This window comes from Chenopodium quinoa, unplaced genomic scaffold (genome assembly GCF_001683475.1).
Source record: "Chenopodium quinoa cultivar QQ74 unplaced genomic scaffold, ASM168347v1, whole genome shotgun sequence".
Classification (NCBI taxonomy): Eukaryota; Viridiplantae; Streptophyta; class Magnoliopsida; order Caryophyllales; family Amaranthaceae; genus Chenopodium; species Chenopodium quinoa.
Window position 1 is genome coordinate 24,221 of NW_018745001.1, and position 14,238 is coordinate 38,458.

The 14,238-nt window shown below is 44.5% G+C and overlaps 1 protein-coding gene across 1 annotated transcript; it reads left to right on the plus strand.

The window, feature by feature from the left end:
• Positions 1–2,000: 2,000 nt before the first annotated feature.
• LOC110707626 (tropomyosin-like) lies at positions 2,001–2,407 on the plus strand (the record flags this gene model as incomplete). The annotated part of the gene is made up of 1 exon (XM_021885653.1): positions 2,001–2,407. A coding segment is annotated over exon 1 (407 nt), but the record flags the coding sequence as incomplete, so codon positions are not given.
• Positions 2,408–14,238: the final 11,831 nt, after the last annotated feature.

Here is a 14,238-nt window from a genome sequence, read left to right on the forward strand (position 1 = left end):
TGCCGCCTCTGTTCTTTGGGACAACCCTTTTTCAACACCCATATCGACCGACTCTGTGTCTGTGCAGGACACAATGGCCAGAATCCGGTCTACTGCCAGAGATCCCAACAACAGAAGTGGGAGCTCAGATGAGCAGCCGCCTGAGGTCCCAGCTTCAGGCGGTGAAGTAGAGCAAGGAGAGGTAGAGCAGAGAGGCTCACCCGGGGGCGCTCCTAGCACCCCGGGTGATAGCATTTTAAACTAAGAGACTGCTCCCCTCCAGGAGACCAGAGAGCAGGTAGGCTCTGATAAGGAGGTCTCCAACTCCCCAGCCGGCTCTGATGCCGGTCACGTTCAAAGTAGCAGTAGCAGCTACTTAACCGAATCAGAGGATAGCGAGGAGGCGAAGAGGCCTTCTTGGGATAATAGGAACGATCCTCTCATGATCGCCGTCTCCTCTAAGGACCGCGAGCTCATGCGGGCTGCGCTGCCAGATTTTATCAAACGGCGGCCGCTGGGGGGTGACTATACAATAAAAATCCCGGCTGCTCTGGGAACAATATGGTGGGAGGATGGACAACCGAACGCGAACGCTTGGTTCGGGTGCTACGAGGCGGCCTTCGTGGCCGGAGTCCGCTTCCCTCTCCACGACACAATAAAAGCCATACTTAGGGGGTATGGCCTAGGTCTCTGGCAATTAACCCCCAACTCATGGGTAAATATTTTAGGGTATATCGCCGCCTGCGAGATGCAGGGCCTCAACCCCGGCTGGGAGGCGTTTGCCCACATGCATTACTTGAGTAGGAGCCCAGGCGGCTGGAGAGCCTGGTATACCTTGACCATCCAGCCCAAATACCTTATGACCTTGGACAAGCCATCCAAATGGTCGGACTGGAAGCACCGGTTCTACTTGGTTAAGGCCCCAACTACGGCAGAGAACAGAGAATTACGGATCTACAACCGGAAACCAGAACTCTTGGGGACCAAGTGCTGCCTGCCCCCTGTCCCGAAGGATGATAGAGAGACCATCCTTGACTCCGGGTTTTTTGAGTTAGTTCCTGACACCCTCTCATCCGGAGAGATAGTAAGGGTACCTAGAAACTGGGTGCCCAAACATGAATTTTTTAGGGACGAATGCTTCTTGTCCGCTTGTGGTCTAAGCAGCATGTTTAAAAAACGTATGTATTCGGAACTCAGCCGGTTTCTTTCGAACCGGATGCTTTTATTTCCTTGCTTATTTATTATTCTAACCGTGTGCCTTCCTCTGCAGAAGAAGCCAAGAAAATGCTGCCCACCGAGAAGACACCGGCTAGGTCGGCTGCCGACATCCGGAAAGCCAATCTCGAGAAAAAACTTGCTGCCCAGGCGGCGAGGAAGGTATAACCGTCTGATCCTTCTCGTTTATTTCAATCCTTTTATCCCATAACTTATATTTTTCTCGTTTACAGGACGGGAAGCAGATGCCCCGGTCCCTTCAAAAACAGGTCAGGCCTCCGCCGACCCAACAAGAGTCTGCATCCAAGGTGCAGAAGACAGCCGACCGGCAAACTACCGGCGGCAAATCAATAAAGGTCCCAGGCGGGCCTGGATCTGCGGATGTGCTTTCTGCCATCCCATTGAGGCCGCAACCGGTCCCTCTGAAGGCCGTTCGGGCTGCCAAGGTAACTTCGACCTTACACTACTTGACCTGCCCATGCGGGTCAAGTCTTATTCACAGTCTCGATCGCAGCCGGGGGATTCTCCAATCAGCCGGCAATCTATAGGCAGAGCATATGCGAGTTTCTCACCGTCTGTTTCTGGTGCAGATAATTCTCCCCGCTGGCCGGACGGGGCACAATATGCCCGGGCCATGCTGAAAGCCGTCCCCAGGGACGAGAAGGAGGCGATCCCTGGGATCAACTCCTTTAATGCCGACCGGGTGCTGGTCGACCTGGCCGACGTATGCTCCAACAACCATGCGGTAATTTTCTTGACGTGCATTTTTAAATATGCAGTATTAACCGGCTGTATTTTTGCAGGCTATGCTGCGCGTAGAGGGGCTCAAACGAGCTTATACCCGCAAGTCTGAAGAGGTAAGGAGAAGAAAACGGGTTGTTGATGACGCCCATAATGTTGCTGACTACTCTTTGTACATGCATGGCTTAGAATCTAAATCTATACGCATGGAACAGGCGGAGAAGACCAAGGCCCTCCAACAGCAGATTGATCAGCTGAAAAACCAAGTTGACCAACTGCAGGCGTCCCTGGATGATGCCAATAAAAAGTTGGAGGAACAGAAAGAGCCCCTCCAACGGCTGAGCAAGGCGGAGACTGAAAATGGCCGCCTTGCCAAAGAGAATGAGCGCCTGCGCAAAGAGGCGGCTGCTGCCAATGAGAACTTCAAGGCCACCTTGGAGTCGGAGCAGGAGAGGCTCATTGAAGAGAATGAGCATGACTGTGCAAACCGGATGCAACGGGCGTTTTCCCTCATCCACCCGGAGGCGGACTTCACCGTCTGGGAACTCGCCTTCAAATATTCTGATCTTGCCATTCTGGCCGAGGAGGCGAATGAGCCGGGGCCCGGACCCTATGACGCTTGGGTTAGAGAGGAGATTGCGCGACGGCAGGCGGAGGCTGCTGAAGAGGAAGAAGTTGTTCCTGAAGCCGACGCAGCCGCTCACCCTGATCCAACCCAGAACCAACCGGAAGAGGACCGGTTCACTGTTCGCCTGGAGTAGCAACTACTTCCCGGCCTGCGCGCCTTGCATTATCTTGTAATAGCACCGGATGAGATGGGCTAAGTTGTAATAATTTTTATTTTGAATATTAACATTTTCACCGGCTGAGCCGGCTTTTGAATGCTTTTTATGTTTCTGCACTTCAATACTAGAATTCTTGTTATTTTTTTATACATATTTCTGCGAGGATAACCAAAAGAACCCCGCCGGTAACACTACCGCTTGGGTCTTCGCAAACAGCAAAGAAATTTGCAAAGGTTGCCAAGAGGACCCCACCGGTAACACTGCCGTCTGGGTCTTTGCAAACTAGGCGAAGAAATTTGCAAGGGTTGCCAAGAAGACCCCACCGGTAACACTGCCGTCTGGGTCTTCGCAAACTAGGCGAAGAAATTTACTAGGTTGCCAAGAAGACCCCACCGGGAACACTGCCGTCTGGGTCTTCGCAAACTAGGCGAAGAAATTTACTAGGGTTGCCAAGAAGACCCCACCGGTAACACTGCCGTCTGGGTCTTCGCAAACTAGGCGAAGAAATTTACTAGGGTTGCCAAGAAGACCCCACCGGTAACACTGCCGTCTGGGTCTTCGCAAACTAGGCGAAGAAATTTACTAGGGTTGCCAAGAAGACCCCACCGGTAACACTGCCGTCTGGGTCTTCGCAAACTAGGCGAAGAAATTTACTAGGGTTGCCAAGAAGACCCCACCGGTAACACTGCCGTCTGGGTCTTCGCAAACTAGGCAAAGAAATTTACTAGGGTTGCCAAGAAGACCCCACCGGTAACACTGCGTCTGGGTCTTCGCAAACAAAAAAAAAAAAAAAAAACTGCGTCTGGGTCTTCGCAAACTAGGCGAAGAAATTTCGACCCAAAACCAAACCGGATGGCGTCTGGGTAATTGCCCCTGGATAGCGGTCTGGATCTTTGCAAGCCAGGCGACTATCCATATGATATAGCTCGAATATACACTAAGTGCCAACATTAGATTCGGGAGCCAGTCGGTTTATACTGAATTACCGGTCGGGACTTCGCAAAAGAATCACGCCAGATTAGGATGTCCATTCACCGGTTGGGCTTTTGCAAGCATACCCCTGAATGAATTATGGCCTAGACCAAATGTTTTTAGCCCTGCTCTTAGAGAGTCAGGCGGCGGTATTGAGTGCCGGCTGTCCTTCCAAAAAGTGAGCCGGCTGCAAGTTAAGGGTTGCTAGCCTGCCCTTTTTTGGTGCGAAGGATCGTCAGGCGGATTTGTCCGCCTGTGTGATCGCTTAGAACAATTTACCACCCAAATGGGAGATGTTCTCTTCGATGAATTCACCCGTATGGGTGTCACCGGATGAAAAAATTAGTTACTGGTGCCGCTTGTGGTAGGCACAAGACATGGCGGCTGTATACAAAATTGAATGTAATTCTCATTAATCATTTGAAAATTTTCAAAAGATGTACAATACTTAGAAGTAGTATTTTTTGAGGTTATCTACATTCCAAGTTCTAGGCAACTTTCTTCCGTCTGGAGTTTCCAGGCGGTAAGTGCCGTCTCGTACTCCTTCAAAGATCCGGTAGGGTCCCTCCCAATTTGGGGTTAATTTGCCTTGTTCATTGGCCCTACCGGTTGCCTCCATTTTGCGAAGCACAAAATCTCCTTCTTTCAAAGGTCTTTTACGAACCCGCTTGTTGTAGGCTCTAGTCATACGCAGACGGTAGATCTCATGACGCAAGGCAGCATTCCCCCTTCGCTCTGGAAGAGCGTCTAATGCCAACCGCATGGCTTCCCAGTTAGCCTCCTCATCATATAACATAATGCGTAGAGTAGGCTCATAATGTTCAATGGGAAGAACTGCTTCAGTGCCGTATGTCATGAGAAATGGGTCTCACCTGTTGCCCCCTTTTCGGTTGTCCGGATAGCCCAAAGGACATGAGGTAATTCCTCTGCCCATAGTCCACCGGCTCTTTCTACTTTCTTCTTTATCCCGTCTGAGATCAACTTGTTAAAAGCCTCAACTTGACCGTTTGCCTGAGGACGGCCAACGGATGCAAAACAATGGGAAATTCCTTGGTCTCCCAACCAGGTCTTCAGGACAGGCGTTTCGAACTGCGGTCCGTTGTCGAAAACCATGGACATTGGAACCCCGAACCGGGTGATGACGTTTCTCCAGATGAAAGAAATCACGTCTTTCGTTTTAATCCCTTTTACCGCCTCTGCCTCAACCCATTTGGTGAAGTAGTCTACTGCTACAAGAATGTAGCGGCGGCCGCCTGATGCAGGCGTATAAGGTCCCAAAATGTCCATGCCCCATTTAGCAAACGGAACCGGACTATGGATTGCCGTGAGTTCTGTTGCCGGTTGATGTATCAACTTAGCGAATTTTTGGCACTTGTCGCATCTCTTTACTAGATCCATGGCATCCGCTTCAAGAGTGGGCCAGAAGTACCCTTGCCGTCTGGTTCTTCTGGCCAGGGACCTGCCGCCAATATGCGAGGCACAAAACCCCGCGTGCAGATCTTCCAAAACTTCTCTCCCCCTATCCGGGGTTACACATTTCAAAAACGGCTGCAGGTATCCCTTCCGGAGGAGTTCCCCTTGATGCATAACAAAACTTGAAGCACGCTTCTTGAGCGCTGATGCTTCTGAAGGGTCATCCGGCAAGGTACCATCCGTCAAAAAGGACCGGATGGGATCCATCCAGGTAGCAGTTCTGTCCAAGACTCCAATGGATCATTCTGAATACTTCGTTTTTCAATGACTTCCCAAAAGACCGTCCTAGGAGCATCACCGAGGCTGATGATGCCAACTTTGAGAGGGCATCCGCCTGATTGTTTTCAGACCGGGGCACCTGTCGCAGATGAAATTCATCGAAGGACCCAGCCTCCTCTTTGACCGCCTGCAAATATTTGATCATAGCCGGATGGGTGGCTTCGTAGTCACCAAGGTATTGGCTAACGATCAGCTGTGAATCTGAGCAGGCGTCGACCTTTCTTGCATCGGCTGCCTTACACATGCGCAATCCGGCTAGCAGGGCTTCATACTCTGCCTCATTGTTGGAGGCTTGGAACTTAAACCGTAGTGCATATTCAAACTTATCCCCTTCCGGGGAATGACAGATAACACCTGCACCACAGCCGTTCACCGTAGAGCTGCCGTCTACAAATAACTTCCAGACCTGATCAGGGTTTTCCGGGTGCACCGGCCTAGTCATCTCGACAATAAAGTCGGCAAACGCCTGACCTTTCACTGCCCGCCTGGGTTCAAAAGTTATCTCAAGGCCTTGTATTTCAACAGCCCACTTGATCATTCTACCGGATGACTCTATAGCAGTCATCGTACGCTTGAGCGGCTTATCTGTGTATACCACAACCGGATGTGCCAAAAAATAAGGCTTCAACCGCTTGACTGCTACGAATAAGGCCAACCCAAATTTTTCGATCATGGGGTACCGGAGCTCAGCATTTTTAAAGACATGGCTGATGAAGTACACCGGCAGCTGAATGCCGTCTCTCTCAGCGAGGAGAACGGCACTAAGGGCGTGATCAGAGACGGCTAGGTACATGTACAGAACCTCCCGGGGTAGGGGGCTCACTAGCCTTGGCAAAGAATGCAAGTGCTGCTTAAGCCTCTGGAATGCCGCCTCTGCTTCTTCACCCCATTCAAACCTTGACCTCTTCCTGATTGCCTGGAAGAAATAGAGGCACTTGTCACCTGACCGGCTGAGGAACCTCCCCAATGCCGCCAGACAACCGGTCAACTTCTGGACCTCTTTTACAGTGCGGGGAGACTTCATGTCAATTACCGCCTGTATTTTTTCCGGATTAGCTTCGATGCCTCTTTGGTCAATCAAGAATCCGAGAAACTTCCCAGACTCAACACCAAATACGCATTTCTTTGGGTTAAGCATGACCCGGTGCCGCCTGAGTGTGGTGAAGGTTTCTCGCAGGTCTGCTAGGTGATCCGTCTGTAGCTTGGATTTGACTATCATGTCATCGATATACGCCTCTACATTCCTGCCAATCTGGTTGATAAAAACGGTGTTTATCATGCGCTGGAATGTAGCCGGTGCATTCTTCAACCCAAACGGCATCACCGTATAGCAGAATAACCCCTGATCAGTGACAAAAGCCGTCTTCTCCTGATCTTTCTTCCAGAGAGGTATTTGATGGAAGCCGGAATAAGCATCCATAAAGCTCATTAACGCATGGCCGGCTGTTGAGTCGACTAGGCTGTCAATCTTTGGAAGCGGGTAGCTATCTTTTGGGCATGCTTTGTTCAGATCTGTGTAATCCACACACATCCGCCAAGTACCGTTCGGCTTCTTTACTAGAACGACATTTGCCACCCAATCCGGGTAGTAGCATTGCCTAATGAACCCAGCATCCAACAGCTTTTTGACCTCAGCCGCTGCCGCTTGAGATCTTTCTCCACCATGATCCCTCTTTTTCTACCTAACCGGCTGCTTTTTGGGATCTACGGCTAGCTTGTGGACAGCAAGATCCGGGCTGACGCCTGGCATCTCTTCCACTTCAAAGGCAAAGATGTCTTTGACTTCCTTCAGCAGCTGGAGCAAGCCTTCTCCCAACCGTTCGAAGGCTACCGTCCCGACCTTGACTGTTCTTTCAGGACGGCTGTCATCTAGGATGACATCAAGGCAGTCACCAGCCGGCTGAGGTCGTTGGTCATCTGACCTTTCCCCGGCTAGTGATTGCTATTTCTCCTTTTTGACGGGTGCCAGTTGGTCCGCCTTTCTTTTCATACCGGCTGCCCTTGGAGCCGGGACTGCTGGGTCGCAGTTATCAATATCTATGGGCTCGCCCTGGCCGGCTGCACCCATAGTTGTCTTGACGTCAGAGAGATAGCACTCTCTTGCCGTCTTCTGGTCCCCGCTTAGGGCACCGACTTTACCATCATCCTTTTGAAATTTGACCAACATGAGGGACGGGATGATGACAGCCTTAGATGCGTTGAGGGTAGGACGACCAAATATCATGTTGTAGGCGGACATCTCCTCCACAACTAAAAACTTGACTATCATGTGGCGTCCTTGCCCCTTTTCACCCAGCCGGATCGGAAGATATATGCTTCCGACCGGATGCACTACTCCACCCCCAAAACCGACTAGTGGGTGAGGAGCCTGGTGCATGTTACCGGATGTGTACTTGAGCTTGGTCAAGCACTGATAACTGATTAGGTCAGACGAGCTCCCGGTGTCTATTAGGATTCGGCCAACCTTCTGGTTGGCAACCTTGCATTCGATGACGATGGGGTCATCATGAGGCCGCCTGACCTTGCCCCGGTCCTTTTCAGAAATAAGGACCTCAGGAAAGATGTCTTTCGACGCCTGGCCCTCATCCACTGAGTTGACCAGCTTCCTGATGTTGTCTTTGGTGCCCCGGATGGTAGGACCCCCTCCGGCAAAACCGCCTGCTATTGTGAAGATGGTCTCTTCATCCGTCTCGGAGTTTGCTGGGCCGGTTTTTGCCGCCTGCCCTTTCTTGGCCTGGGTATTACCCTTAGCCTTGGGTAGGTAGGATTTTAGGGCCCCCTCATCTGCCAGACGGTCCAATAGCCGCCTGAGGCTATAGCAGCCATCGGTGTCGTGGCCGACATCCTCGTGGTATTGGCAATACTTGCTCTTGTCCCGTTTATTCACGGGGCTTTTCATTTCAGCCGGTTTGTCGAGAGACATCCGGTCTTTGATTTCCAGGAGGATGGTGGAGCAATCTTTTGCGAACTCGTATTTGGGAGCATACGATTCTGACTTCCGCCTGATCTTCTGGGCCGGCTGTCCTGATCGGTCAGCTGCCCAGACCCCTTTTCTCTTTTCTTCCTTTCTTGCCGGCTGATGCTGTTGCCGGCTCTCTTTTTTGTCAGACTTTTTATAATCTGACGGCTGCTTGACAGCACAAAGCTCCGTCGCCTGTATATAGGCTTCAGCTTCAATTAACGCCTCTTGGAGGGTAGCAACCCTCTTCCGGACGAGGTCAAACTTAAAGGTCGACCCATCCTTCAGACCTCGAAAGAAGTCTGTATAGGCCACTTCGTCTGATAGTCCTGGAATCTGAATTCTCATCAGATTGAACCGTCTGACGTATGACCGGAGGCCCTCCCGGTCGCCCTGCTGTATTGCCCCTAGGTCGAGGCTAGTCTTTTTGGCAGGAATATTCATTGAGAAATTTGACGTAAACAAGTACGCCAAAATTCGAAAGCTGTTGATGCAACCGGCTGGTAGGTTACTAAACCACCGCTGGGCTATGCCCTTGAGGGTAGCCGGGAAGCATCGACACCAGACGGCATCATCTAACCCCTGGAGGTACATGAGGTTAGAGTAGGCCATTAGATGGTCTTCTGGGTTGGTGGTGCCATCATAGGCCCCCACCAAAACATTCTTGATCTTAGGCGGCTGTGCCGCCTGGGTTATCTCTGGTGAGAACGCCGTTGGCTGTTCCCCCAAATTTAGCAGGCGCAGCTGCCAGTCCGTGGGTTGGAACGGCTGCTGCGCTTGCCCACCGAAAAGACCCGGTGACATAAAAGGGGATCCACCCAACCCATTCGGTGTGCCGAATAGGCCAGGCTGGATCACTTTGGGTCCAGACCGGGCAGAAGCTTCGCCCGTCTGGCTCCCAAGGTTCGTTCCCGTACGCCTGTGTGAGACGTCATGGAAACTGTCCGGGAAGGTCGACGTTGAGGCCGACGCAGATGCCTGACCTCGCTTCTCTTGGAGAAATGTGCGGGCGTCTGAGAATGTTTTCTTGGAGCCATCCGGCTGTACGTGCCGGATGGCCTTTCGCAGCTCCCCTTGAGGAAAACGGAGTCTGCTTGGATCAAACCTTAAGCCCTCCCCCTCCTTTGGCTTGGGATGAGGGGTAGGAACTCGTTCTTTGACCGCCTTCTTTCCAGAAGGCTTCTTGGCCGGCTGACCCTTCTTTGGAGTAGCTGACCGGATGAGGCTCTTGATCTCACCCTTGAAACTATTCATGAAAGACATGAGTTCGTTTCTTGTAACGGGGGCTGAGCCCTCCACCGTTTGGGCAATTCCAGCCGGTTGCCCGGCTGGGTTGCTGGGAGCAGCTTGGCTGATTTCCTGTTCTCTTCTATCTTTAGCACGAGGGTGCTTCGTTCTGAAAGACCCATCTGGGCCACATATGTTTCAATTTCGTCTCCACTTTCATGGTCCGTCTGGACCTCAGGCTCGACCACAGGCCGTTTGCCCTGATTCGGTGATATAGTATCAGAAGTCATCTTAGAAGTACTCTCCCCACAGACGGCGCCAAATGTTTCGGGGTTTTCTGATGTGTCCTGCGGGAGAGTTACAATTCCAAGAATGCCCTTCGACGCCTGTGCCTGCAAAATCACGAAGACTCCTAGGGGTAGGAGCTCCGCCTCCGACGATCAAGTTAGTAAAAATACGGGAGGTAGAATGCACGTAATGTAGAAGTTACTTCTCGCGTAATGGGAGAATTCTGCAATTAATATTGCTCGGGGTAAGTGTTTTTCTTTTTGAGGAGTATTCAATGTGAACAACAAATGTTCCAGCCCCCCATTAATGAGGGTCCTTCCACTATTTATAGTGGGGAAGGGATGGTTTCCCTTTTAGGGTTTAGAGGACACGTGTCAGCAGAGGATTGGAGCCCTGCTGACCAACAGCTGGATGCCACGTGTCACTAGGCCATTGGGCCACGTGTTTAGGGTATTTTTACCCCAAACAACTTTCATTTCATACAATTAGCTTTGTAGAACGTATTTGACTTTCATTTGATTCAAATAGCTTTGTAGAAATCTGATTGACTTTCATTTAATTCAATCAGCTTTGTAGAATGTATTTGACTTCCATTTGATTTAAATAGCTTTGTTTGAATGTGTTTGACTTTCATTTGATCCAATTAGCTTTGTAGAATGTATTTTACTTTCATTTGATTCAAATAGCTTTGTTTGAATGTGTTTGACTTTCATTTGATTTAATTTGCTTTGTAGAATGTATTTCACTTTCATTTGATTTATATAGCTTTGTTTGAATGTGTTTGATTTTAATTTAAATTAAAAAGCTTTTTTTGAATGTGTTTGACTTTCATTTGATTTAAAAGGCTTTGTTTAAATGTGTTTGACTTTTAATTTGATTCAATTAGCTTTGTAGAATGTATTTTACTTTTATTTAATTTAATTAGCTTTGTGTGAATGCATTTGACTTTCATTTGATTTAAATAACTTTGTTTGAATGCGTTTGACTTTCATTTGATTCAATTAGCTTTGTTTGAATGTGTTTGACTTTCATTTGATTCAACTAGCTTTGTAAAATGTATTTGACTGTCATTTGATTCAAATAGCTTTGTTTGAATGTGTTTGACTTTCATTTGATTCAATTAGCTTTATTTGAATGTGTTTGACTTTCATTTAATACAATTAGCTTTGTTGAACGTATTTGACATTCATTTGATTAAAATAGCTTTGTTGGAATATGTTTGACTTTCATTTGATTCAATTAGCTTTGTTTGAATGTGTTTGACTTTCATTTGATTCAACTAGCTTTGTAAAATGTATTTGACTGTCATTTGATTCAAATAGCTTTGTTTGAATGTATTTGACTTTCATTTGATTCAATTTGCTTTGTAGAATGTATTTGACTTTCATTTGATTCAAATAGCTTTGTTTGAATGTGTTTGACTTTCTTTTGATTCAATTTGCTTTGTAGAATGCATTTCACTTTCATTTGATTTATATACCTTTGTTTGAATGTGTTTGACTTTCATTTAAATTAAAAAGCTTTTTTTGAATGTGTTTGACTTTCATTTGATTTAAAAGGCATTGTTTGAATATGTTTGACTTTCATTTGATTCAATTAATTTTGTTTGAATGTGTTTGACTTTCATTGATTCAATTAGCTTCATAGAATGTATTTGACTTTCGTTTGATTCAAATAGCGTTGTTTGAATGTGTTTAACTTTCATTTGATTCAATTAGCTTTGTAGAAAGCATTTCACTTCCATTTGATTTAAATAACTTTGTTTGAATGTGTTTGACTTTCATTTGATACAATTAGCTTTGTAGAACGTATTTGACTTTCATTTGATTCAAATAGCTTTGTAGAAATGTGATTGACTTTCATTTAATTCAATCAGCTTTGTAGAATGTATTTGACTTCCATTTGATTCAAATAGCTTTGTTTAAATGTGTTTGACTTTCATTTGATTTAATTTGCTTTGTAGAATGTATTTCACTTTCATTTGATTTATATAGCTTTGTTTGAATGTGTTTGATTTTAAATTAAATTAAAAAGCTTTTTTTGAATGTGTTTGACTTTCATTTGATTTAAAAGGCTTTGTTTAAATGTGTTTGACTTTTAATTTGATTCAATTAGCTTTGTAGAATGTATTTTACTTTTATTTGATTTAATTAGCTTTGTGTGAATGCATTTGACTTTCATTTGATTTTAATAACTTTGTTTGAATGCGTTTGACTTTCATTTGATTCAATTAGCTTTGTTTGAATGTGTTTGACTTTCATTTGATTCAACTAGCTTTGTAAAATGTATTTGACTGTCATTTGATTCAAATAGCTTTGTTTGAATGTGTTTGACTTTCATTTGATTCAATTAGCTTAGTAGAATGTATTTGACTTTCATTTAATGCAAATAGCGTTGTTTGAATGTGTTTAACTTTCATTTGATTCAATTAGCTTTGTAGAATGCATTTCACTTCCATTTGAGTTAAATAACTTTATTTGAATGTGTTTGACTTTCATTTGATACAATTAGCTTTGTAGAACGTATTTGACTTTCATTTTATTCAAATAGCTTTGTAGAAATGTGATTGACTTTCATTTAATTCAATCAGCTTTGTAGAATGTATTTGACTTCCATTTGATTTAAATTGCTTTGTTTGAATGTGTTTGACTTTCATTTGATCCAATCAGCTTTGTAGAATGTATTTGACTTTCATTTGATTCAAATAGCTTTGTTTGAATGTGTTTGACTTTCATTTGATTTAATTTGCTTTGTAGAATGTATTTCACTTTCATTTGATTTATATAGCTTTGTTTGAATGTGTTTGATTTTAAATTAAATTAAAAAGCTTTTTTTGAATGTGTTTGACTTTCATTTGATTTAAAAGGCTTTGTTTAAATGTGTTTGACTTTTAATTTGATTCAATTAGCTTTGTAGAATGTATTTTACTTTTATTTGATTTAATTAGCTTTGTGTGAATGCATTTGACTTTCATTTGATTTAAATAACTTTGTTTGAATGCGTTTGACTTTCATTTGATTCAATTAGCTTTGTTTGAATGTGTTTGACTTTCATTTGATTCAACTAGCTTTGTAAAATGTATTTGACTGTCATTTGATTCAAATATCTTTGTTTGAATGTGTTTGACTTTCATTTGATTCAATTAGCTTAGTAGAATGTATTTGACTTTCATTTGATGCAAATAGCGTTGTTTGAATGTGTTTAACTTTCTTTTGATTCAATTAGCTTTGTAGAATGCATTTCACTTCCATTTGAGTTAAATAACGTATTTGACATTCATTTGATTAAAATAGCTTTGTTGGAATATGTTTGACTTTCATTTGATTCAATTAGCTTTGTTTGAATGTGTTTGACTTTCATTTGATTCAACTAGCTTTGTAAATTGTATTTGACTGTCATTTGATTCAAATAGCTTTGTTTGAATGTGTTTGACTTTCGTTTGATTCAATTTGCTTTGTAGAATGTATTTGACTTTCATTTGATTCAAATAGCTTTGTTTGAATGTGTTTGACTTTCTTTTGATTCAATTTGCTTTGTAGAATGCATTTCACTTTCATTTGATTTATATACCTTTGTTTGAATGTGTTTGACTTTCATTGATTCAATTAGCTTCGTAGAATGTGACTTTCGTTTGATTCAAATAGCGTTGTTTGAATGTGTTTAACTTTCATTTGATTCAATTAGCTTTGTAGAATGCATTTCACTTCCATTTGATTAAAATAACTTTGTTTGAATGTGTTTGACCTTCATTTGATACAATTAGCTTTGTAGAACGTATTTGACTTTCATTTGATTCAAATAGCTTTGTAGGAATGTGATTGACTTTCATTTAATTCAATCAGCTTTGTAGAATATATTTGACTTTCATTTGATTTAAATAGCTTTGTTTGAATGTGTTTGACTTTCAATTGATCCAATTAGCTTTGTAGAATGTATTTTACTCTCATTTGATTCAACTAGCTTTGTTTGAATGTGTTTGACTTTCATTGGATTTAATTTGCTTTGTAGAATGTATTTCACTTTCATTTGATTTATATAGCTTTGTTTGAATGTGTTTGATTTTAATTTAAATTAAAAAGCTTTTTTTGAATGTGTTTGACTTTCATTTGATTTAAAAGGCTTTGTTTAAATGTGTTTGACTTTTAATTTGATTCAATTAGCTTTGTAGAATGTATTTTACTTTTATTTGAAATAATTAGCTTTGTGTGAATGCATTTGACTTTCATTTGATTTAAGTAACTTTGTTTGAATGCGTTTGACTTTCATTTGATTCAATTAGCTTTGTTTGAATGTGTTTGACTTTCATTTGATTCAACTAGC